This window comes from Pelobates fuscus, chromosome 6 (genome assembly GCF_036172605.1).
Source record: "Pelobates fuscus isolate aPelFus1 chromosome 6, aPelFus1.pri, whole genome shotgun sequence".
In the NCBI taxonomy this organism is placed as follows: domain Eukaryota; kingdom Metazoa; phylum Chordata; class Amphibia; order Anura; family Pelobatidae; genus Pelobates; species Pelobates fuscus.
In genome coordinates this window covers 281,931,846-281,958,204 of record NC_086322.1, presented here as the reverse complement: position 1 = coordinate 281,958,204, position 26,359 = coordinate 281,931,846, and the positions used below count along the sequence as shown (strand labels likewise).

General features: G+C 38.9%; 1 protein-coding gene across 2 annotated transcripts; it reads right to left on the bottom strand.

Annotated features, from left to right (window-relative positions):
- Positions 1–8,300: 8,300 nt before the first annotated feature.
- Positions 8,301–24,057, bottom strand: G6PC3 (glucose-6-phosphatase catalytic subunit 3). Of its 2 annotated transcripts, XM_063459293.1 has the most exons (8): positions 23,988–24,055; positions 23,084–23,230; positions 20,535–20,754; positions 18,121–18,221; positions 12,256–12,337; positions 11,566–11,684; positions 9,733–9,874; positions 8,301–8,877 (listed from the first exon to the last, which is right to left on the bottom strand). In XM_063459293.1, the coding sequence occupies exons 3-8, from the start codon at positions 20,750–20,752 to the stop codon at positions 8,517–8,519; spliced, it is 1,023 nt and encodes a 340-aa protein (XP_063315363.1). In that variant the 5' UTR covers positions 20,753–20,754; positions 23,084–23,230; positions 23,988–24,055; the 3' UTR covers positions 8,301–8,516. The 2 variants fall into 2 exon arrangements, with proteins under 2 accessions (XP_063315363.1, XP_063315362.1); XM_063459292.1 differs by lacking the exon at positions 23,084–23,230 and having other exon boundaries at positions 23,988–24,057.
- Positions 24,058–26,359: the final 2,302 nt, after the last annotated feature.

Genomic DNA, 26,359 nt, shown 5'->3' with positions numbered 1-26,359 from the left:
CCCTATCTCATTATTAATCTGAAGTTTTAATTGTTTCTCCCAATGTTTGAACTCAATTGTCACGGAGCTCTTCCACCCCCTTGCTATCAATATCTTTACTGCCATAAAAGAATGGCAGACCAGAAATTGTTGGTATTTTAATAACTCAGGCCATTGAAGGTGTAAGAGGGCCCTTACTGAAGATTTTTCTATAAGAATTCTGTCCCAAACATACAATTTTCTAAAAACCTCATCCCATAACCTCTTAATTAGTCCACAACTCCACCAAATATGGACAAAACTTCCCAAATTACTTCCACATCTCCAGCATATTTTAGATTCATTGTGATCAATTCTGTTTAGTCTCATTGGCACTAAATACCAACGATAGCAAACTTTATACTGAGTCTCAAACAATATATCGTTGTGAACATTTCTTTTTAACTGTATCAACATATCCCCCCACTTTGTTGGGTCTATTTTTATATTACATTCTTTTTCCCAACTTTTTATTTGTTTAGACCTTATATTTTTGGGGGTCGCTCTTATAAGGGCGTAGCATTTTGCCATGTTTTTTCGAGTACTATTATTTCCAAAGATCTGTTTTATGAGGATACTACTGCTTATATTACTCTTAGCAAGTGATTTATCCATAAAGGATTTTATTCTTAAATATCGAAAAGCCTCATCCTGAAGAAGACCAAATTCCCCAGACAGAGTTACAAAATCTTTGATTCTATCTCCTATTATTATATCATCCAAAGTTTCAATTTTCCTATCCTTCCAAGAGTCTATTTTTAAGTCTGGCAATAGGGCTTCTAATATTTCTATTCTCATAAACCCAAAAATGTTTCCCAGGATATTTAATTTTTTTCTAATCTTATTCCATTCATTCAACAGATATTCTAGAATTACACTGCTGACTTCTTTTTCAGTTTTTTTGGGTTGCCAAATGTACCTAGTCAGTTCTTTACCATTTAGGGCTCGGGTCTCTAAGCGAAACCAGCCCGTTTTTTCAGAATCTTTTTTATTTAATAACTGAGTGTGGAATATAATAGAGGCCTCATAGTGGCTTATTATGTTCGGGAAGTTTACCCCTCCCTGCTCTGTATTATTTGTTAATTGGTCTAATCCAATCCGTGGTTTTTTCCCCTTCCAAATAAAGTTTTTAATAAGCCTCTGTGTTATCTCCAACCATGGTAGAGGGATTTTTAACGGAACCATTCTAAAAAAGTATGTCCATCTAGGCACTATGTACGCATTAATTACTTTTATCCTTCCTAACCAACTCAGAAACAAGGGGTTCCATTTTTTTAACGATATCCCAGTGGATTTCAAAAGCCTAGTAAAGTTGATCTCCACCATTTTATCCAAATTCTCCGATATTATTACCCCAAGATATTCAAAACTCCCCTTCGCATCCACAAAGCTATAAGTTTTCAAAAATTCACTTTTCCACTCTTTGCTACAGTTTTTAAATAAAACAATCGTTTTATCTGAGTTTATTTTGTAATTTGAGATAATGCTAAACATTTCTATTTCTTTTATCAAATTATCAATATATTTAATTGGGTCTATTAGAGTCAAAATGGTATCGTCAGCGTACATACTTATTTTTAGTTCTCTATCCGTAGTTGGTACTCCCCGGATATCCGGGTTCTCTCTTATTCTGATTGCAAAGGGTTCCATTGAGAGAATGTATAAAATAGGTGAGAGTGGACACCCTTGCCGTGTGCCATTTTTCAATGGAAACCAGTCTGAACATAAGTCTATGCCCACTACCCTCGCCATAGGATTTTGATAAATAGAGCCTATTGCCGACAGCATCCATCCATCTATGCCCATTGCCCTCAGTACTCCCATCATATATCCCCACCCGACCCTGTCAAAGGCCTTTTCTGCATCCAATGACAGGGTCAGGAGGGGAGTTCGCATTCTATCACTCCAATCCAGAACATTAATCATTCTTCTTATATTAGTGCTAGCTTGTCTGGTTGGGACAAACCCTATCTGATCTCTGTCTACCAATTCCATAATTATCCTTTTCAACCTATCTGCCAATATAGATGAAAATAATTTTGAATCAACGTTGATAAGTGATATCGGGCGATAATTCTTTAGATCTTGCGGATCCTTATCTTTTTTATGGATAGGGATTATATTTGCTTGTAATAGTTCTCTAGGGCCTGTACCTTTCAGAGAGATTTCATTATATGTTCTAGTCAAGTAATCTGCCAATATATCTCCATAGACCTTATAAAATCTATTAGTCAGACCATCTGGGCCGGGAGTCTTATAGTTCACAAGTTTTTTAATTGCACCTGTAAATTCCACAATTTGTAGAGGGGCATTAAGCATTATTTTCTGTTCTTCCGAAATCCTAGGGAACCTAATCTCCCTCAGATAATCGTTTATAGCTGCTTCTTTTGATTGATTTGGTAAATTATACAGCTTTTCATAGTATTTTTGAAACGCCTTAGCTATTGATTCTGGTTTTCTACAGATTCCTGATTCGGTTCTAATACAACTAATCCTATTTTTACCATTTTTTGTATTTTTAAGTTTTTTTGTTAACCACTTATTAATCTTATTATTATCATAATAAAAATTGGATTTCATCCTCTCCAGATTTTTCTCTATTCTTTCTTTCTCCATTTTTTCTATTTTCATTTTAATCTCAGAGAGTTGCTTGAAAGATTCATTACTTAAAGATCTTTTGTTTCTTCTGGCCAACTTATAGTACTCTATATATAGTTTTTCTCTGGTCAGACCTCTATCTCTTTGAATCCTTTTCTTAAGTTTAATCAGATACCCCCGTACCACTGCTTTGAATGCGCACCAAATAGTGGTTATCGGGAGTTCTTCTGAGATATTCTCGCTAAAGTACAGTTGAATCAGTTCTCTAATTTGTAACTGATCTTTACTATTCTTCAAAATACTGTCGTCTAAACGCCAGGTCGTCTTAGATCTGTACTTTTTAACGTCGGTTATAGAAAAAATTATATAGCTATGATCTGACCAGACATTCTCTTCTATATATATACTTTTTATTTGTTCCACTAAATTAGCTTCTCCCAACACAAGATCAATTCTGGAAAGTGAAGAGTGTACCCTTGAGAAATGTGTATATTCTCTTCCCTCTGTGTTATATACTCTCCATATATCCAATAAGTTATTTTCTAAAAGTGAGTTTCTCAAAATCCTAGCTTGATTTATCAAATGTTTAGTTATGGGTTTATTATTTTTTGTTTTTTTATCCAAAGCTGTATCCACCACACAGTTAAAGTCTCCTGCAATAACTAATAATCCTGTCTTGACCCTTTCTACCTTTTCCATAATCTCTTTAAAACATTTAGTGGGTAGTACATTTGGGAGGTATACATTTACCAAAGTGTAAACTTTCTCCTCCAACTTGCATATTAATATCTGGTACCGTCCTTCTATATCTATATCTTCATATATGATTTCTCTATTTATTCTTTTTGAAAGGATTATGGCCACTCCTCTTTTCTTTTTCTTAATCAAGGCTGCTTGTGAGATTATCTCATATCCTTCATCGTTCCATCTAGTCCTATCTTCCCGTATCCAATGTGTCTCTTGCACCATCGCTAAATCTATTCCTTTTTTTTTTAGCAATCCTCTCATCATAGCTCTTTTATATGGGGTATTTAGCCCCTGTACATTTAGTGAGATACACTTCATGGTTTATGTTTTCCTGTAACACCTATTCCTGCTGCCCTCTCTCCCATTTCATTCACACACATCTGAGCTCTCATAGTACAGAGTAACCCATTCCCAAACATTCTTACTTGTTGTTTCAAGAGATAATAAAAATTAATCATCTCTTCAACCTGTAAGCCTTGACAATATCTTATGTCTAGGGCTAAGGTCTATCTCTGACCTTAAAGTGGTAGCTACTCAGGGGGAATCCGAGCAAAAGCAGCCAATCTTTCTCCTTCCTTCTGTCTGTCCCTCATACTGGGCAGAGAGAGAAGGAGGAAGAGAGGGAAGAAAAAAAAAAAAAAGAGACCCTACCTCTCATTCCCCCCCCCCCATTCTAATTATTTATACTCTTCCATAAATCACTGATTCTTCTCACAGGGCTTTTAGTGAAACTGTATATTTTCCCTTGGTAATTAAGTGTTCGTATTATTTTACCCTTAATCCCTTATTTCACCTTATCCATGCGAATTTTTTTTTTCTCGTGTTCATTTATATCCCCTACACAGCACTCCATCTATTCTATATTATATTTAAACAAATCTCTTACTAATTTATCTATTTTTTATGTATCCCATATCAAAATATCACGAACAGACACCCCTCCGTGTTATACAGTATCATTATAACCTTCAGATTATTTATGATATCTCCTGTGCAAACATCTTCCCTTAATCCCGGAATGCATCTTCCCACTCCATTAGTGAAAACATACTGTAAATCTTAATATTTAAGTGCTCACATTTTTTTATATTACTCCCTTGTTACCTCTTATACTTATAAAGATTACCTCTCATATTTTATCCGTAAACAAAATTCATTCATTTCTATCCCCTGTACCAAACTCTATCTATTGTGTAGTTATGTTTAACCAAGCTCTTATTAATTTATCTCTTTGTGTATCCCTTATCAAAGTATCACACTCAAATTCGCACCCCTCCGTATATACAATATCATTTTATCCTTCTGATTTTATACCCCCTGTACAAAGCCCCTTCCCTTAGTCTTGAAATGCATCTCCCACCTCCATTAATGATTTATACTGTTATTCCCAAAAAATTCCTTTTAAATTATATCCCATCATTCATCTATTATATGTACATTAAAAATCTCATATTAATTTATCCATGGGATAACATATTCCATACACAATTTCATATTCAGCACTCTTGTCGGGGGAGAGAAAAAAAAAAAAAAAAAAAAAAAAATCCTTCCTCTCTCCCATCTCTTATCTCTTTCTCCCCTCCTCTTCCCCTTTTTTGCCAAAGTTCTTGCGTTTTCTCTCCTTATCACTTAAATTGTTGAGCTGTCCATTCTTCTAATTCTTTTGGGTTCAGAAGGACTTTCCTTGTATCGTTCCAATTTATTGTAATGGCCTTGCCTGGTCCCCATCGATATCCGATATTTCTTTCTTTCAGTGGTTTTAATTTTTCAAAATATCTTTTTCTCTCCATTCTTACTGCTCTGGGTAGATCTTGATAAATTTGGATATCTTTAAATTTATCCTCTTCTGAGAATTTTTTATTTCTTATTGCATTTATTATTTGCTGCTTGGCAATCAGGGAGTGGAGAGTAACCATCGTATCTCTAGGAAAAGCATTCTGGATTCCCTGTGGCTTCTTAATTCTGTATATGTTTTCCATACACACTGCCGAAACTTGAGTTTGTAAGTTTAGTGCTGCAAACAGCCCATTCAAATAGTCCTTGATTTTATCATGAGAGATATCTTCTGGAATATTTTTTATCCGTATATTTTTAGCTCTCATTCTTTCTTCCATCATATTTACTCGATCTTCTAAACTGTTTATTTCCACCTTTATTTTGGTTTGTTCTTCTGTGATTAGATTATAATGGTTAGTTATTTGTTCTTGAAATTCTTCCACTTTTACTATTTTTCTGTTAATTTCTTCCATTTGTCTTGTCATTTGAGCTGTGCTATTTTCTAATTCTTTTTTAAAAATTTCAGTTTGATTGTCCAGGCTTGTTTTTATAAAATCTTGAAAATTGGTTATTGAAACTCTTTTATCTTCAAATGTTGATTCATCCAGAAAGGATAGTTCCTCATTCTGTTTATTATGTGGTGAGAAAAAGTTAGAAACCACTTTTTCATTTTTATTATCTTTTTTGACCTCCTTGGTTTTTTTTGAGATCTTTGGCATCGCCATCTTTATTTACTTATTGTGTCAAGGGACCCTTATCCTTTCCACTTTCACTTTCTCACCAGCTTTCTCACCAGCTTCTCCTTTTCTTTATCTTATCTTGAAAACAATCTGTCTTTGTAGTCAATGTCTCTGGTCTTGGTCTTGGCTTTATTGTGTTTTGACCTTTATGACCTTTATGCTGTTTTTTCTCCCCCCAATTTCTTGGTCTTATTATCTTCACGTTTTGCAAGAAGTTTATTGGTCCAATGATCCAATTAGGGATCCAATTAAAGGTCCAAAGATACCATTGATGTCGGTCAGGGAAATCAAGCGTTATAAAATTCACATCTATGATCTTGCAGTTCCAACATATATATTTTAAGTGGTATCAGCCACCTAAACAAGAACAAACCAAACTGAAACACCAAAAAATAGTACCAAAATAGTAAATTATTTACCAACTGAAAGTCAAGCTATAAGCTGTTAAATTTCTCCTCATCTGTTTCTCAGACAGTTAGCCATCAAATCTTGTGGTCATAACCTTTCCATTCTGTTAAACCACTTTATTAAGCCACTGATTATATATTTGATTATATATTTGATTATATATTTGATCTTTGTACTGTCTTTCTCATCCAAATTTTATATATTGCTATTATCTAATAAGTTGTTTGTAGCAAAAAAAAAAAAAAAAGAACAAACCAAAAAAAAAAAAAAAAAAAAAAAAAAAATTCAAGGTTATTGAATTTGGTCTATATTTGCAGTTTCCAGATTTGCAGTTTCCAACAGTTATATCATTAAATGGTATCGGCCACGTTACAAAGTAAACCGAGCCACATAGAAATCGCTGCAATTATTTACCAGCTACTGCTCCAGTATACGTCTGGCTGTCCGGTTATAAATCCACATAACATTGGTTGGAAAAAATTAGTATATACCCCGATTCTTCCTCTCCTTGTAGTTATGTGTCCGCATTTCTCCGAACAGATACCAGGCAGCTGCTGTTTCTCAGTTCCCCGACGGGCTCAGCACGGGCTCAGCACAAACGCCATTTCCTCGTGGCTGCACCTTCCTCCGATACCCCCATTGAGCTCCACCTCCTGGTGCGTGCGTACGCTTACGTCCCGCCGCACTCCGTCATTCCCTAATAACCGTAATGTTTAACCGAAATGAAGCATAGTTATACCCTTAAACGTTTAGTGTTTGATACTGTTCCAATGCATAAATAACTAAAAATGTGCAAGAAATTTGAATGCCATGTCATTGTCATAAAATGTATGCTAGCATTTGCTTTGTCCCGCTGTCGTGGCGTGGCAAAAGTACTCTGTACACCAACTGCACAATAAAATAAAGAATTTAAAAAAAAAAAAAAAAAAAATAGAATACGGACCCATTAAAACTCTCCATGTAAATTCACACTTAAAAAACCTGAACTTATCACATCTCTTTCACAGCACTGTAACTTCACAAAATAGTGTCTGGGTCATATATTGGGCATATTGTTTTACTCAGAAGAGGTAACTGAGCATACTTAGGGGGAATTTATGACAGTGGCACTTATCAAATGTAAGAAATACTCAGCGAAAATGCAACATGTATGTAAAAAAAAAATAATTTTTTTTTCTTACCACAAAATTTGAAATAAATTGGTGAAAACATGGTGGCAAGTTAAGGTATAATATTTGCCTAATAACATACCCTTGGGTGTCTGCTTTCTCAAATGGAAGGCCTTTATGGGGTTATTTGAACAGTCAAATGGCTATAATGCCACAAATTCAGACATATGACCATCTATGAAAATTCCAACTATAGAAACTGAAATAGCATGGTCTCCTATATGGCACTGTAGCTTCACAGAATAGGGGCAAAGGTATACAATGGGGGTATCGTTGTACTCAGCAGATGTAGCTGAACACAATATGGGGTACAGGGATAGCACACACTAGATTTACGAAATACACATTACAAAAACACAATTTTACTCCAATATTTAGCAGAGATTGGCGGTGAAATAACTACGCAAAAAGTGTCAAACTAACCTTAGGTAAATAGCCTGTGATGTCTACTTTATATAAATATATACTTTTGTGTGGCAATTTTGTTTCCTGTAATGGGTATTAAACTTCCAAGACAAACATACCAACTTCTAAAATTGTTTCACATTGAAATTTTATTTTAGACCTTGTAGTTTGTGACCTGTAACTTTCAAAATAAACTGGAATCCTACACATATTATGTACTTTGTAAATCAAGACACATAAATTAATTGATTTTGAATTACTTTTCCTAAGCTGTACATATTATGCACACATTATTATTGCCAAAACGTGGGGGGGAAAGCGTTTTTTTTATTTTTTCCACATTATTTAGCATTTTTTTTTTTAATAACTGAGAATTTATACATGTATAAGTCACATCAAATTAAAGCCCTTTTTGTTGTCTAAAAAACGGTATATAATATGTGTTGGTACAATAAATGAGAGAGATGCAAATTGCAGTTGAACACAAACAGCAAAAAATGCAAAAATTGCTTGTGTCCTTAAGGGTATGTCCAGCTTCTGAAGCTGTGTCCTTAAGGAGTTAAATAAGGCGGAGCAGGAAGATTCCTTGTAAATGTCAGATCAAAACCAACAAACCTGAATAAACGACTACTCAGAATGTGATGTCTGCAGAACTTTAGTCTCTCTTGGATGTGTTTCCAAAGCAAATCTTCTTCTTTATAAATGGGGCCAAAATAATGACTGCCAAAGGGCACAGAGAGTGGCACAAAAAGTTGGATGCATAGAAGACCGCTGGGGATGAGGCTGGTAATGGGACAATGTGCAGAATTTTTAGGAGCAAGATGGAGAACAGCAGGTCAACGCCTCTCTCAAGCCATCGTGTATTGTCACCCTGCAGACTGCGGTACAATGGACAATGCAGAGCCAGTCCTAGTCCTAAAGCGTTCCCAGCACTCCTGGTCACAGAGGAGAAGGGTTTTGTTTCTGGGTGAACCCATTCTGGTTTGGAACACCACTTTGTGGCCAGGTGGATCGACCTAGACAAATGTATGTGTGATCAGTAAAATGCAATGTTCTAGATCTCTCTTGACCACCAACAATGAAGTATAGAATGGCCGAACATGAAGTTAGCCCACGTTAGTGGGATATAAGGCTATGTAGAGGCAGAACACAATCACAAATGTTTGATCCTCTCATGTTACATTGTCTCTCACATATGCCCAACTCAAATTAAAGGGACATTATCTTGCATCCCCCCCCCCCCCCCTCAGCCCCCTAAGCTTCTTGATAGCATTTACATGGTTGAAATTCTAAAGATTTATTCACATTAAGATGGAGTGAATACCCATTCTCACATGTTTTACAAATAGTGTTATAGCACAATCCTTCTCCTGAGAAAAAGATGCATCTCTAAGAAGAGTAAAGTTCAGTGTCTCCATGCAGAGGGTGGAGACACTGAATGGCAGTGCTGCCTACTGTGCCACTGGAGGTTTCCCTAGGCTGTAATGTAAACACTGCATTTTTTTCTGAAAACTTCACTTTACTGCAAAAAGCCTGCAGGGCCTGACTATACTCACCAGAGCAAATGCAATAAACTGTAGTTGTTCTGGTGACTATAGAGTCCCTTTAACCCCTTAAGGACCAAACTTCTGGAATAAAAGGGAATCATGACATGTCACACATGTCATGTGTCCTTAAGGGGTTAAACGCGTGCCCACCTAGTCTGACCTTTTCTAGATTGAAAAGCTTTATGCTAACTTATTATCCTAACTGTAATCTGCTGGTTAGCTATTCCCAGTATCTACTACAATGTCTGCAAGATTGATTTGTATATTACCAGTCTTTCATGCTGAATTGAGTTCACCTTCTTGTTTTGTACTGATCATACTCACCATGAGAGGTCCACTCCGGATACCGTCATCACCCAGTTTATAAAAACAGCACCAAACAGGAGGAGCAGAGAAGCCAGTGCAAAAAAGACAAAACTGCGATTTCTGGGTACGGTACGTTCCAACACCTGACCCAAGAAAACACCTAGTGCGGAAACCGAAAAAGGGTTACTTCAGGTTACTTATGTCTGCTGCCTTCAGATTATCAGGACAGGCTCAGACAGCGCTGGGTTTCTATATAATGTACAGTGACCTCCTGACTGCAGATTATCAGGACAGGCTCAGACAGCGCTGGGTTTATATATAATGTACAGTGACCTCCTGACTGCAGATTATCAGGACAGGCTCAGACAGCGCTGGGTTTATATATAATGTATAGCGACCTCCTGACTGCAGATTATCAGGACAGGCTCAGACAGCGCTGGGTTTATATATAATGTACACTGGAGTCCTGAATGTAGATTATCAGGACAGGCTCAGACAGCGCTGGGTTTCTATATAATGTACAGTGACCTCCTGACTGCAGATTATCAGGACAGGCTTAGACAGCGCTGGGTTTCTATATAATGTACACTGGAGTCCTGCCTTCAGATTATCAGGACAGGCTCAGACAGCGCTGGGTTTCTATATAATGTACAGTGACCTCCTGACTGCAGATTATCAGGACAGGCTCAGACAGCGCTGGGTTTATATATAATGTATAGCGACCTCCTGACTGCAGATTATCAGGACAGGCTCAGACAGCGCTGGGTTTATATATAATGTACAGTGACCTCCTGACTGCAGATTATCAGGACAGGCTCAGACAGCGCTGGGTTTCTATATAATGTACAGTGACCTCCTGACTGCAGATTATCAGGACAGGCTTAGACAGCGCTGGGTTTCTATATAATGTACACTGGAGTCCTGACTATAGATTATCAGGACAGGCTCAGACAGCGCTGGGTTTATATATAATGTACACTGGAGTCCTGACTGTAGATTATCAGGACAGGCTCAGACAGCGCTGGGTTTCTATATAATGTACAGTGACCTCCTGACTGCAGATTATCAGGACAGGCTTAGACAGCGCTGGGTTTCTATATAATGTACACTGGAGTCCTGACTATAGATTATCAGGACAGGCTCAGACAGCGCTGGGTTTCTATATAATGTACAGTGACCTCCTGACTGCAGATTATCAGGACAGGCTTAGACAGCGCTGGGTTTCTATATAATTTACAGTGACCTCCTGACTGCAGATTATCAGGACAGGCTCAGACAGCGCTGGGTTTCTATATAATGTACAGTGACCTTCTGACTGTAGATTATCAGGACAGGCTCAGACAGCGCTGGGTTTCTATATAATGTACAGTGACCTCCTGACTGCAGATTATCAGGACAGGCTCAGACAGCGCTGGGTTTCTATATAATGTACAGTGACCTCCTGACTGCAGATTATCAGGACAGGCTTAGACAGCGCTGGGTTTCTATATAATGTACACTGGAGTCCTGACTGTAGATTATCAGGACAGGCTCAGACAGCGCTGGGTTTCTATATAATGTACAGCGACCTCCTGACTGCAGATTATCAAGACAGGCTCAGACAGCACTGGGTTTATATATAATGTACAGCGACCTCCTGACTGCAGATTATCAGGACAGGCTCAGACAGCGCTGGTTTATATATGTATAATGTACAGCGACCTCCTGACTGCAGATGATCAGGACAGGCTCAGACAGCGCTGGTTTATATATGTATAATGTACAGCGACCTCCTGACTGCAGATTATCAGGACAGGCTCAGACAGACAGTCTAGATGACAGAATAGATATAATGTTACTTTGACCACTTACCAGTAATAATACCAGCCAAAACTTGGTGAGGAAAGTGTGCCAGGATAAGGACTCTGGAGACTGCTATCCCCATCATAAGCAGAGAATAGAGAAATATTGGAATAAAGCGATATGTTCCCCTGGAAATATACATATTCACTTGTTCAGTAACCATGTCAAATACAGCAGCAATGCAAAATTCTTAAAGGGATACTTTAACCCCCTTAAGGACACATGACATGTGTGACATGTCATGATTCCCTTTTATTCCAGAAGTTTGGTCCTTAAGGGGTTAAGCACCAAAACAACTTTAGCTCAATGAAGGGGTTATAGATCATTCCTATGCAGTCTCACTGCTCAATTCTAAACTAAACGGACTGTGCAATAAAGGAAGTTTAAAAATTAGATCTCTGTTTACAGGAAATGCGTAAGGAGAGTTTGCACGTTTACGCCAGGAGAGGTGTGGCTAGAACTGCAGAAACAAAGTGCTTTAAATGGTAGAGAATTGATCAGTGAGACTGCAGGGGCAGGATCTATACACATCATTATATTAAAGTTGAGGGTTTTTGGGACATGATGATGTTCACAGCTGAACTGCATACCGACATAAAATATAAAGTCAAATAATGCTGTTTGCTGTGCAGACATGTGGTACAGTAGTTTTACATTATACAAAAGGAAAAAAAAAAAAGACCTGGACGAGATCTTTACCTTTGTGACCATTGCTTAGTTAAGAAAATTACTACTGGCAAAAGAGCCGATCCGGTGATCATGCAGTGTCCTGAAGGGCTCCCTAGAAAGAAAAAATACAGATTAAACGAATGCAGAGCTGATTCGCTCGGCCACTGAGCACTGTCCTCCTGGCCCAGCTTAACTCAATATTGCTAACTGGATGTTCTAAGTGAGAAAACCAAGAAGCTGGGGTTGTCGCGCCCGGCAGGACCGAGGTAAATTGTCAAACAGTACTAAAATGATTTGACTACTTACAGTGGGGTGGTTCCAGGGCACCATAACCACTACAGTGGTCTGCGGTTATTATGGTGCTTTTAAATTTGAATTTTGACACATTACATCTGTATAGCAATAATAAAGTTCTTCTTTCGTTTTAGAGACGTTTAATAGGTAGACTATATGACAACAACGGGAATTGAAAGGCAGTACAGAAACCAACACGACTTGAGTGCACATGACAGGTTTTGGCTCCTTAGCCATGCAGTGATTCTATCACTCAGTGTACGTACTCAGCAAATAAGAGATCAGTGTTAGTTGAGCCTCTGACATGACTCCACCTCACTACTAATCACTGTCCTACTATCTACTCCCTTTTCCCCGAGCATGGTGTATGAAGATAATATGAGGACAGTGATTGGCCGGGAGGCAAAATCAAGTCAGCTCTCCGCTCACACTGATCTGTCATTGGTTGAGCTGCGCAATTTCATAGTCACTTGTTTAAATTGTAGAACATTCACTGGGATTCAGGGCTGGTGATTCCATAGGAGAACCACACATTTGCCTGGTGTGCTGGATCAGAGAGGACACCTACCACTGCACAAGCTGGTAGGGAGTTCCAGATATCTCCCTGAGAGGCCAAGTTCCCCTTACTGAATACCTCGAGGCATCCCCCACTTTTATTTTTCTAAATTGTTTTGATATTTTTGCTCATACATTTTTATTAGACAAGGGATTATCCCCATAGTCAAAATGTTGAAAAATACAAGACATATGCTATGTGCATTGTATTTTCCTGCCAAACAAAAGGACCAAATGTTGTCTATTTCATATTTATGTAAACAGTCTGTTTCTAAATAAATAATATTAAAAAAAAAAAAAAAATTAAATTGAATGATTGATGCATGGAATATCCACTGTATAAATTGCTCTGTTCTGTATTACGAGCTTTGTAACATGGGTGCAAAGTCACCAGCTTATGACAGGGTTCCAACTTACTTATGTTATTAGTTTTGATGCCATTGTACTGATAACATGGATGGATTTTTTTTTTTACTAAATGTTGACTTAGAAGAGAATGTTGATATGTTCCTAAATGTTGACCTCAAAGGGGATGAAGACTTGTTCCTAAACGCTAAGTTAGAAGATTAATCTGACCATGAGGTTGCTCAACCAGATAAAGTCACATATGTGACCCCAGGTGAATCCAGAGCTGGTGTGATGGGGAAAAAATGCAAGATCTAAGGTTGTCCCAAGGTGGGAATCAACAGATCGCAACAAAGACTTTCAGACCATATTTTCTCAATTTAACATTATGTTATTTTGGAGAGTGTGGACTGGAATAGAGGTTAAATGGAGTAAAATGATGACTATGACTACTGGGCTTTGTGATATAAAAGATTTGATTATTCTTGCTCGATATACCTTAGCAAACCACTCCTGAAATATAAAAAAGGAAAAGACCTGGCTGACACACTTCTCCATGAAATGGTTCATGTCCTTTAATATCTAACACATCAACAAGATTGTGAGTCTCACTGGCCAAAGTTCTATAAGCACATGAAATGAAGAAACAGTCTTACCAGTTCCAGTATTCCAATTTAACATAGTTTTTATCAAGAAGTTGAGGAATGCAAATTCACTAGTTCATGGCAGTGTTATGAATCCTGTGTCAAGGCAAGTATACACCATCATGCAAACCCAGGGCAAACCGTACCAGAAAAGCATATTACCGGTCCTTAGAGTGGCTGAGCTTAACGTTAATAGAGGGAGAATAGTCAAAGTTAGGCCATAGTCAAGGATTACAGAAGAGCACAAGATCGAGAATCAAGCAAAAGGAGAACAGAAATCCGGATAAATGCTAAAACAGAATTGAGGCAAAACTAAAATAACCACAAACATAAACAGAACATACCTAAGTAACCAAGATCACGACAAGACAAAGAACAAACCAAGCCATGGTCTTATCTATTACTAGTGTTGACACCATTGGCTATCATCAAAAAATGATGCAAAGCCATAAAAAAGTGGGGTCACTAGAATGGCATGAACTTCTACAGTGCCAGAATATGACATGGATCTGTGTAGAAACTGAAGCTAGGTTGATAAATGGTGGTAATTCAAGTCTCGCTGCAACCTCCAAATTAGTTACAAAACCCTGCCTTTCAGGTACGTCCATCGGGCAGGAAACAGCATGGCAGGAACCTGGCATGGAAGGCACGGACAAGCCTGAGAATATGCACATCTGTAGAAGAATGTTCCTCAGGCCCAAAACCCTTCTAGTGCTCAAAGTATTGTGAAGAATCCAAGTAAATCCAGAAGTGTATGATAGCCGGGATATCTAATTTCTCTTGCCATCTACTAGTACTGAGAAAGGAGATGCCATGCTGGATCAATGTGTTGCATAGTAAAGGCTTCAAAATGGACAAATGGAATATGTGTGTTACCCTGAGGTTCTTGGGGAGCTCATGGTCTAAGATATGGGATTAATCTTATTTAGAATCTTATATAAGCCTATGTATCTAGGTGCAAATTTCTTGGACAGAACACAGAGAACAATATTTTGTGTGGATAGCCAGACCTATCACTTGGTAAGTGGAGGCTGTCCCATGATGACAGTCAGCATTACGATTTTAGGTAAGAACATTCCACTTCCACAGAATGGCTTGGAACTGCTTCATGGTGTTCTGTAGTTCAGCCAGGTGTTGATCCAAAGCTAATGTGATTGATACACTCTGCTGCCCCATTAGTTTGAGGGAAATATGCAGTGGAAAAGGACAGAGAGATGTCCACCTCTGCACAACTTAGATACATATTGGGAACCTCTACCAGAATCAATAGCCTCAGGAATACCCTGAATATCTTGGCCAGTTCAACAGAAGAAGGAAGCTTTGTTAAGGGTACACAATAGGCCATTTTAGAAAAGCCATCAGAGAAATTTGACCAAGAAAAAGACAGCACAGGAAGAGACTGTAGCAGACCACAAGGGGGTTGATGTGAGGATATAGATTGCATACAAACTAGACATGCATTAATATACTTCCTCAAGTCTTTCTCAATGAGGGCCACCAAATGTCGTGGTCTTGGTGACAATGACGTGACGGGCTGCCTTGCTATCATGAAAGGAAAATGATATTACATGAGTTTCTGTTTTAAGGGTGAACATTGAACATGTTTGTAGGGTTAATAGAAATTGTCTGTACAATCTGGATAGAACAATCCCCAATCACTGCTCTACTTCATTTACATTGGCCGGACCTTTGTTTATACCAACAATATTTAGTGAACCATGCTTTTGTAGCAGTTAAAATACTAATAGCCAGAAAATGGAAAAATCCCACAACAATTGAGTATAAAAACTGGGAAAACCAATTGGTTTTACAGCTTAAAAACGAGAAAACACTATTTAGAACTAAGGAGAATGTACGAAAATATGAAATGAGTAAAAAATGTCTACAGCTGTTAGAAAGGAATCAGTAGCTCCCAAAGACCCTAATTTAAGGCTTCATCATATTGAATTGCTATATACATAATCATATTCAAAGCAACTCAACTAGGTTGTTACCCTATCCCACTATGTCTTGTGTGTGTGTATGTGTGAGGTTCTAGTATGTACAAATGAGAATCTGTAAAATGGAAGAATTATATATGTGTATATTTTCTATATATGTATTAATATTTTTTATATGAGATATTTGTATGTTATATGTTATATGTTAAAAATCAAATAAAGAAATTTTAAGAATAAAAAAAAAAAAAAAAAAGAAATTGTCTGTGCTTGTTTCTTTTGTATGTATTTCACAATATCAGAGGAGACAATGGTATGGGTGAATGTGACTATCCTTTCAGAAGGAACAATGGGTAGACTCTCGTCCTCCTCAAAGTCTCAAACTGTCTGGAAAGGGAATTTGCTTTGACATTATGAATGCCTGGGTGATATGCACTCAGAAAGTTGAAATGATAGAGGAAGAGAGAACACTTAGCTTGTCTAGAGGATAGTCACTTGGCATCACTTACTGACTTGTAGTCAGTAAATAAATAATGCTATCTTGTGGTCCAATAAATGACACCACTTTTAAAAGGCAGCAATTATAGATAACATTTCTCTAGTGCCAATATCATAGTTGTGCTCTGCTGGGGACAACGTCCAAGCGAATAAAACCACTAGGATGCACGTTAACCTCAGGATGTTTTGATGTGGTATGGCACCCAGACCGGGTTTAGATGCATCTAACTGAAGTATGAGCTTATGCAAAAGCCTTTTTTAAAGGTCTCCAAACCAAGGCTTCAGCAGTCCAGTTGTGGGCTTTAGCCGTCTTCTTTTTTTTTGTCATGGCTGATTTGGCTGACACGTTTTTGGGAATAGAATTGAACAAATTTACAATAATAATTGGCAATTCCCAACAAGTCGCTGTATAGGCTTAAGACCTTGTGGCAGTGGCCAGCTTTTTGGGATCCACTGGAAACCAGAGAGGATATATCCCAAGAAGTGTAAAAAGGATTGGCCAAACAAACAGTTCTCCAGTTTATAGTACAAACCATTAGAAAGAAATGGAAGCCAGGTATCTTAAAGCTGTAGCGATGGTGTTTGGAGTGTTCCCTTAAATGTTCTGAAACAAATGTTCCATGGAGAAATCAAATGGCCATATTTGAGTAAAGGATGATATTTGTTTCCTATTTTGTGGCACGATTGAAAATTGCTTTGAAATAGTTTTTTTTTTTGTTTTTTGGTTCAACAGAATTTAACTATGTAGCATCAATGAGCACTTGGGATTTCTGTGTGACAGTGTGCTATCTTTATTCACTATTAAAATTAAAATTCCATTTCAAATATAATGTATTGTTTTACAGGAGCCATTAATTCAAGTAGCCAATATAGATTTGTTATTGTTCTTTAAAAGTATGTTTTTGCCTTTTTTGTAGTGTGCTCAGCTGATGTTCTCAGTCAATGAATGAACAGTTGGATTGGCATCTAGCTAGCTGGCACTAGATAAGGCTTGGCAGGAATCAGTTAAGAATGCAGAAAGATAAGTCCTGCGCTCACTCCCATCACTACTGGGTGGCAGCAATGACTACAGTACAAATCAGCCCCAATATATAGTAAAAAACAAAGAAAATCAAGTTACCTGTGCTCTCTCCTTAATCCCTATGTATATTTAGACAAATGGAGGTAATTTGGTTACTCTAATGGCCATTAGAGGGAATGCCAGCCTGCCAACGTCAAGGCAGTCCCCCCCTAAGCGCTGACCCTTCACCTTGCTTCTTTGAGCTTCTGGCAAAGATCTCTAATGAGACAGAAAGGTGCCAGAAGCTCAAAGAAGCAAGGCTTAGGGTGTCTGCTTTGACGTTGGCAGGCGGGCATTCCCTCCAATGGCCATTGGAGTAACTACATGGCCTCCGTTTGTCAAAATATATATAGGGATTAAGGAGAGAGCGCAGGTAACTTGTTTTTCTTAGGAATCAGGTAAGAGACAAACGGTTGAAAAACAAAGTTTGGAGTGACCATCTGAGCTGACTTGATGCCCAAAATGTTCCTCTAAGAGGATTGCAGTCCAACTATAGCAGGGTGGCCAAGGCTGGACAACCAAAATGCAGCCCATTGTACTTCAGATACATATCCACACTCACCAGGTCCTGTCTCACATGTTGAAGAGAATTGCTTCAGTTTTACATCACTGTCTTTTCCTGATTCAAATATCCACCAAAATGGACGTTCACCAAACAGGAACCTTCGACAAAAATGGAAAAGTTAAGGCAGATGGACATATATATCATGCAATTTGTTGTCATTAGGTCATTAGCTCGGTCTTCTCCTGTGTTTTCCACAAGTATTATGAAATTCTGCATGCACCTACCAATAAAGATGTTCACAGTTCTTGAGGACAGATAGACAGACAGATTATCTCATTACTCATTTAGAATCCTGTGGTCTCTCCTATAGATATACTGGAAGATAGAGGCATGAGATGCAGCAAGCAGGGAAGTATGTCTCAATTCTCACTCTTCTCCAGACCCCAATATAAAAATATCACCAGGAGAGGGGATATTGGAGAGGGTAACTCTGACACTTAAAGACCAAGCTGTACTCTGACTATTTAAAACCATTTAAACCAACATTTTACATATTCATTTGTTATCAACAGAGGGTGGGGGAGAGAATAAAAAAAAAAAATATCTCTTTTCAACTAAATAGTTCGGATATTTTGCCACATCATATTAATATTGGCTGAGGATAGTGAGCAGGGACACAGGTGGGTGAGGAAGAAAAGACAAGAGCACAAAACACAAGGGACATAAGTGATTAAAAGAACACTCCAAGCACCATAACCACAACAGCACGCTGTAAGTATTCAAACTGTTTAAGAATGGTTTTACATCGTACCTGGCGTCTGTCGGTAGTTGCTCCCCACTAGACTACTTCTGACCGAGAGTTGGATGGAGAGCTTTTGTTAGCCTTACAGAGCTAAGCCCTGCCTTGCATGGTTAGTTTATTGGTTGAGAGTATCAGCTGATCATTCTCAGCCAATTAACTGCGCCCTGCCCCATCATGCTTAAAGGATTACTCCATCCACCATGACCATTTCTGCTTTTTGAAGTGGTAACGGTGGTAGGAGTCTGGATGTGCAGCGTTATTTGCATGTGTGTGCCGTGGGAATTCACCCCCCCCCACCTAGTGACTTATGCAGACTCTGTTGCAGACTGCCTAATCTCAGTTATGTGCATATTCTGTGCAAGGGGAGGCTTGTGTCTCCCCCCCTCCCTATACCCTCCAATATTTTTTTTATTTTTTTTGTCTCTCGCCCTCCCTCCTTTCCTCCTCTCTCCTCCCCTCAAATAATTCAATAAAAAGCATGTCTAAGAGAAGCCTTTGATTAAATCTCCACACAGGTCCCAGTGACATCAAACAGGGGGCTGTCAAGTAGAACCAGGAGCTTCGCCAGGCGTTGGATTAATGTATGTGAAAACTTCTTTTAAACCTATTTTTTAGCATTTTGAAAGTAGTAGATGTCCGGTGGATCCCAGGTAAGAAATCAAACCATTCTAAACCGATTTGACTACTCGCAATGGGTTCCGGGGGGCGCTAGGGCACACTTGGCACTTTAACCACTACAGCATGCTTTTAGGAAGAAAAGGCCACGACAGTGGTGGATGAGGGGTATTAGATACAAAGGCAGTGGTGGATGAGGGGGAATAGATAAAAATGCAGTGGTGGATAAGGTGAAAAAGATACAAAGGTGGTAGTGGATGAGGGGGAATAGATACAAAGGCGGTAGTGGATGAGGTGGAATAGATAAAAATGCAGTGGTGGATGAGGTGAAAAAGATACAAAGGTGGTGGTGGATGAGGGGGAATAGATAAAAAGGCAGTGGTGGATGAGGTGAAAAAGATACAAAGGTGGTGGTGGATGAGGGGGAATAGATAAAAAGGCAGTGGTGGATGAGGTGGAATAGATACGAAGGCGGTAGTGGATGAGGTGGAATAGATAAAAATGCAGTGGTGGATGAGGTGAAAAAGATACAAAGGTGGTAGTGGATGAGGGGGAATAGATAAAAAAAAGGCAGTGGTGGATGAGGTGGAATAGATACAAAGGTGGTGGTGGATCAGCACAGACAAAAAGGCAGAGGTGGGTGACAGCTGAGAAGAGGTTAAGGTGGACAATTCCAGGAGACAGCAAAGCGCGAGGAGGTAAAAAAAAAAAAAATAATAAACTAGATGAAAGTGGAAGCAGAAACAATTACAGATGAATGAGAAAAAAATGATAGAGACAAAAAAAAAAACAACACTTTAAGATTGAGAAAGAGAGAAGAGTTGCCAGAAGAGAAACTTAGCGGAGAAAGAGATCAGAAAAGTAGACTAGAAAGGAAGAGGGAGTACCCATGAATGGTTGGTAGAATAAGTACATCATCGCCTGGGGGCACTCAACATATCTACTATCAACATATTAAATTAACAAGAACAAATGCGTTACAGATTACATTGAATTATTCACAAATTTTGCTTAGAATTTAGTTAGAACAAAGATGATATTAAGTGAGCCTCACCATTTTAAGACAAGATTGAGCCATTCAGAAATTAAAGCCAGCCAAAGGACAGTCACTCCGAGTCTGCGCTTGTATGAATAAACCAGAGGGAAGTATATAAGGAAGACACAGGCAGGGTCCCCGAGATATGTCACCCACAGCCAGAATTCCTCAGAACCGCGGAGGTGTGTCTGGAGCACATTGGCAACGGCAATACCTGCAACATGTACCTCGTCCATCTCTAAAAGGGGAGAGCACGTTTACAGACACAAAAGCGAATGAGATTGGATTTAAGGGACCTGACCACAGACATGTTAAAAAGGCCCGTCAGAAATTCATGTAGGAGCTCTTCAAGAAGGTAACACGGTGTGATGGTTGCCGAACACATGTACTTCAAAATAATGTGACATTCAGAGAAGATCTCCAAACACAGAGTATGTTGTTATAGTCTTATCTATCTACAACTTCGTGTCCAAATAATAGTGATCCTGATAGAGCTCTGGACATGCGTAGGTCTCGCTATCAAATTAAATACAATAAGCAGACAGGCAATCACCTGAGTGGGCATTAGATACAGACATGCGAAGACCTTGATAGCAAATTACATACATTGGGCGAAGAGGCAATCACCTGAGTGGGCTTTAGATACTGTCTCCATCCAAAAGCAAACTTGTCTTTTTTAAACATAAATGCTCCATCCCTTAATGATCTTCTACTCGACCAACCACACAAGTGTTTTAAATGCTCCATCACTCAATGGTCTTCTACTCGGCCCACCACACAAGTGTTTTAAATGCTTCATCCCTCAATGATCTGCTACTCAACCCACCACACAAGTGTTTTAAATGCTCCATCCCTCAATGATCTGCTACTCGGCCCACCACACAAGTGTTTTAAATGTTCCATCCCTCAATGATCTTCTACTCAACCCACCACACAAGTGTTTTAAATGCTCCATCACTCAATGATCTTCTACTCGGCCCACGACACAAGTGTTTTAACACCTTGTGGGTTCTTTGTCGAGTGGGTGAAACTCTGTCGGGTAAGTTGTATGGTAGCTGAACAAAAGTATCTCAAAACAGATCCTTGAGTGGTAAAGCGTCTTTTTGTGTATACGGTACTGGTTGGCCGGCAAGGCACATGTTGGCTTTGTCAATACAGGTATAATTTTTAAAAGCTAGTTTGGTCACCCCACTGCATTTCAACATGTCACAGCGTGCTTGAAACCCCGACTTTTGGAGCTACACCCTTTCCATCACGATTTCATACCTCCCAGTGTTGGAGCATTCACCTTTAGCAAGTTTAGGGAAGCTTCTGTGAAGCAATGACAAAGGTCATGGCTCGGCCAATTCTGGCAAGTGTAAGTCTTGAGAACAATCTTTTGGTTTATAACATTGTCTTGCTACTATGGTAAAATAGTCTTCCTTACAGAATCCTCTCTGCCATTTTGCCAATCGCTAGTATTGAGTGGGAACTGTTGGTAACCCAATTGGTGGCATTGCTGCGTGGACGTTTGACTGCGGAAGACTTTTCCCACTATCCCAGAACTAATTTTAGATTTTAAGGACTAGTGACCTAATGACTGTGACATGTTTTATGCACTGGAGGGCCAGCTCAGTGTAGGAACTACGTGACTTAGCAGTTACATATACAATATAAGCTCAATTTCCACTGACGTGTTATTACATTGCTTTAAAATCGAGTTAAGGGACCTAATGACAAATACATATTTAATATATTAAATGGCCAGCAGTAAATAGGATCAAGGTGACAGCCTAATGACAATGATATGTTAAATGCACTAAAAGGGATACAGCCCTCTCTTGAAGCACTTTCTGGTATAAATAATGCAGCTGAATTTAAAGTAAGACCGTCTTCCTAAATTGCACAGGGTACACACATATGTGTGCATTAGATACCTTCTTCCATAATGTAATGCTGTATAAGTGCATGATTGTTCAGGTATTCCTCCATTTTATGATTATTTGACAACCTCCTAGTTAGAGGTTTAGGCAACCTTTTTCGGCACTGCAGGTGTTGTGGTCTATATTATCCTCAATGCTCTTGCAGACGTAGTATTAGAAAAGCATCAATGGTGATGTAGTCCACAACATCTGGAGTGCCTAGTGTATATACTATGAGATGCAACAATAACACAGCTAACGTCTGATTAAGAAATAGTCTAGGAGGCGACAGTTCCTCTTTAACCCCTTAAGGACCAAACTTCTGGAATAAAAGGGAATCATGACATGTCACACATGTCATGTGTCCTTAAGGGGTTAAAGGGCCCTGTCTGTGTGTGATGGTGTTGATCTAATTACAATGAAGCGTCTAGTGTATTAGATTGTCATTTCTGTAAAGATCAGAGTAAACTAATTAAGGAAATATATATTAACTGTTAATGACAGTTAAACTGCAGGCTCTTCATATGATTAAAGTGATCTAACAACGTCAAATTTTGGACATGTGAATGCGCCAACCAAATGTGGGATCAGGGTGAAGGATAGCAATATTTATAAACGCTTCTAGCAACTTATTTTTCCCGTACATGAAATAAATTTTTCTCTTACCTTTTGAGTCACTTTACCCCAGTCCCCTTGGAATGTAAGCTCATTTGAGCAGGGCCCTGAATCCCTCTCTTCCTGTGCGTCCTTGTCTGGCTACAAATACGTGTCGGTTAGTCCATCTATTGTACAGCGTTGCGGAATCTGTTGGCACTTTATAAATATTAATAATGTACAAATGTGTCAGCTCTGTCTAGATTCAGATTTACCGATTACCCACATGTTTAATAAATGCTTTCTGGCGAGGGGCATTGTCAATTAATTTTATCTCTAGAAGGTGTTTTTATGCGTGTTGGCGATTATTATTATTATGATATTTATATAGCGCCATCAAATTCCGCAGCGCTTGGGCGATATCCCTTACTTAACGTAGCCAGATAATGTTCATATTTGTATCTCTTAATCGGGTGAGGATCGGGTTATTTATATAATAATGTGCAATGTAGCAGGATTTTTTTTTTTTTTTTAAAAGCTAAAATTTTAGACCAAAACAGAAAAATTAAAACATAGCAAGCAGACTAGGAGAATTTTTTTTTTTTTTTACCAATTCTTCTATTTTTGGCCTAAAATGTGTAATTCATTTTGGAGTTCCAGAAAATTTACTCTACAGATTGAAACCCTGGTTGTTTCACTTTCAAATCATCAGCACAATTATCAATAAAAAAAGGAACTACAACTCCCATGATGCTTTGTCATCCTAATGACATGTAGAGCATCATGGGAGATGTAGTTCCAAAGAGGTTTGGCCAGCCCAATGTGACCTCTTGGCTAGCAGTCGGCTAGTTAGGGTTTATTCAGGGGCTGAAGTCGTAATGGGCTATCCTGTGGAACTCCAGCTATGGTGGACTACGTTTCCCACAATGCTTAGCCAGCTATGGTTTTAGCTTAGCCCCGCCCACCAGCCGCTCACCGGTCAGACGGAGAAAGTAACTGTGTCAATGAAGCCGGCTGGAGGAACGTCACCGGCAACGCCCCCTTTCGAGCCCTGGCCCCGCCCACCTCAGATTTATACTCTCGCGAGCTGCTGCTGGTCATGTGACTTGGCTCTCCCCAGTCAGTATTGCTAGCTGCTCTCTAGCACTGCCTGGCTGTATATAGTGTAAGTGTAATTAATCACACATTGCTCCTCACTACATTTATATTACAGACAGAGGAAGGATTTATTGAGTTTTAATTACATTTAAAAAAAAAAAAAAAATTCTCCTTTCATGTATTTTGTAATTTATTGCTTTTTCAGATATTGTCATATTAATTTTTTTTATTTTACATTTTTTTTTTTTTTTTTACAATATAATGAACCATAATAATGACACATAAAATGTTACAATATTATATAAACAAAAATAAAACTGGGGAATAATTCCACGAAATATTGTCATATTAATCTTAATTTTTCATTACATTAAAAAATGTGTTTTGTTTTTTTTTCCTTTCATGTATTTTGTAATTTATTGTTTTTTTCAGATATTGTCATAATATATATATATATATATATATATATATATATATATTTACAATATAATGAACCATAATAATGACACATAAAAATGTTACAATATTATATAAACAAAAATAAAACTGGGGAATAATTCCACGAAATATTGTCATATTAATTTGGGGGCTGATTGCAGAGCTGTTCGTGTTGTCAATGCTCTGGTTTGGTTTTTTTTCTCATGATATATCGTTTAGGATGCAGATCTCTCTGTCCCTCTGTTTTACCCTACTATCACTATTCTAGGTGGGATAATAAACAATCTAATAATAATAAAATAATCAGTGGCGTCGCTAGGGTTGGTGCGGTAACTTATGGTATAATCCCCTTAGCTATTTGTTTGGCTAAAATATTATGTACCAGTGCAGGATGGTCAATACTATGCTATGAAGAAGTGTACAAAATTCTCTGGTCACCAAATCTATTTGAAAGATGGGGCACTAACAAGCTAACTTGGTTGCTTGGTTGCTTTTAGAGATATCATATGAAGAATTCGTAATACAATCTGACTGCCCCACCACATAATCAACTACCACCACCAATACCTGCTGTTACCTTATGTATCAAAAATCTAATATTGGCTTTAATATTTTCATTGGATGAGTTATTTGTACGTCCGACACTTTAAAATTCTCCTTGAAACATCTCTTGTATTGTGTTGTTTAAATGTAATGGTCTTGTTCTGTTTTATTCTTTTTCAACTTGATACTTTACACACAGATACAGTTTCATGTCTTAACTGTCTACTTAAAGCAGATCTGTCTCTCTTGGGGGGGACTTTGTATATTTTGCAAACACGCTCAAAGGTGAACGTGACATCTACAGTTAGGGACCGATGGCTGCAGGGTTCAATGAAAGGTAGATTTACCTACCTGAAGCTGTCGCTCGTGACTGCCTAAATCCTCTTCTTGGAGACCTTCTCCAGCTCTTTGCTCTACCTGTCAGGAGCTGTGACAGTGAAAACAGGTGTAATTTAGGAGGAGCAATCCATATTTTGGTCACAAATCTCTCTGTCCCTCTTTTCTATCCTAATGTCCCTCTTTTCTAGACGCTTCTTATTGTTGGTGTGCAGTGGGATAACTACCACAGTCGGAGGGGTCGAATTTGTGAATGGGCCCATCATTCCAGGGTGCCCGGCCGCCCTATCAAACCTTGCAACCAGGGGCCGGCTTTACTTCAGGGCTGGTGCTGGTGCATGGACACACTGGGGCTCGCAGTGGCCAACAGGAAAGGGAACGCACAACACAGTACCCCCTCCTGCCAATTTCTGCATGTTTCGTGGCCGAGCTGACAGGAAGTGCTCACTGAGAGTACTTCCTGTCAGATCAGGTATCCCGGTCTGCTCAACCCTGGAGTCAGCAGGTATAGTAGGAGAGACACATGGAGAGGCTGGTGGGGGTATGGGAGAGACACATGGAGGCAGGGCCGGTGCTTGGATTTTTATGTACATAGGCGAAGAGGCATTCTTCCACCTCCCCCTCCTCCCCCCCCAAAAAAAATCCTCTTAACCAGCCCCTCTCCCCTTCCCGACCATTAGTGGTCCCTTCCCTGTCCCTTAGTGTTCTTCTCCCCTCCCCCCTCTTTTTCCTGTCTCTTGGTGTTTCTCTCCCATTCCCTCCCTGTCCCTTGGTGCACCCCACACCCCTTTAGTGGTCACACTCCTCTTCCTGGTGTGCCTCCTACCTCTATTGTTGCATTGCCTAGCGGAGCAGATCCCCTAAAGGAGCTTCAGTTTTCTGTACCCGGCCGAACTGACAGGGAGTGCTCTCTCTGTGAGCACCTCCTGTCAG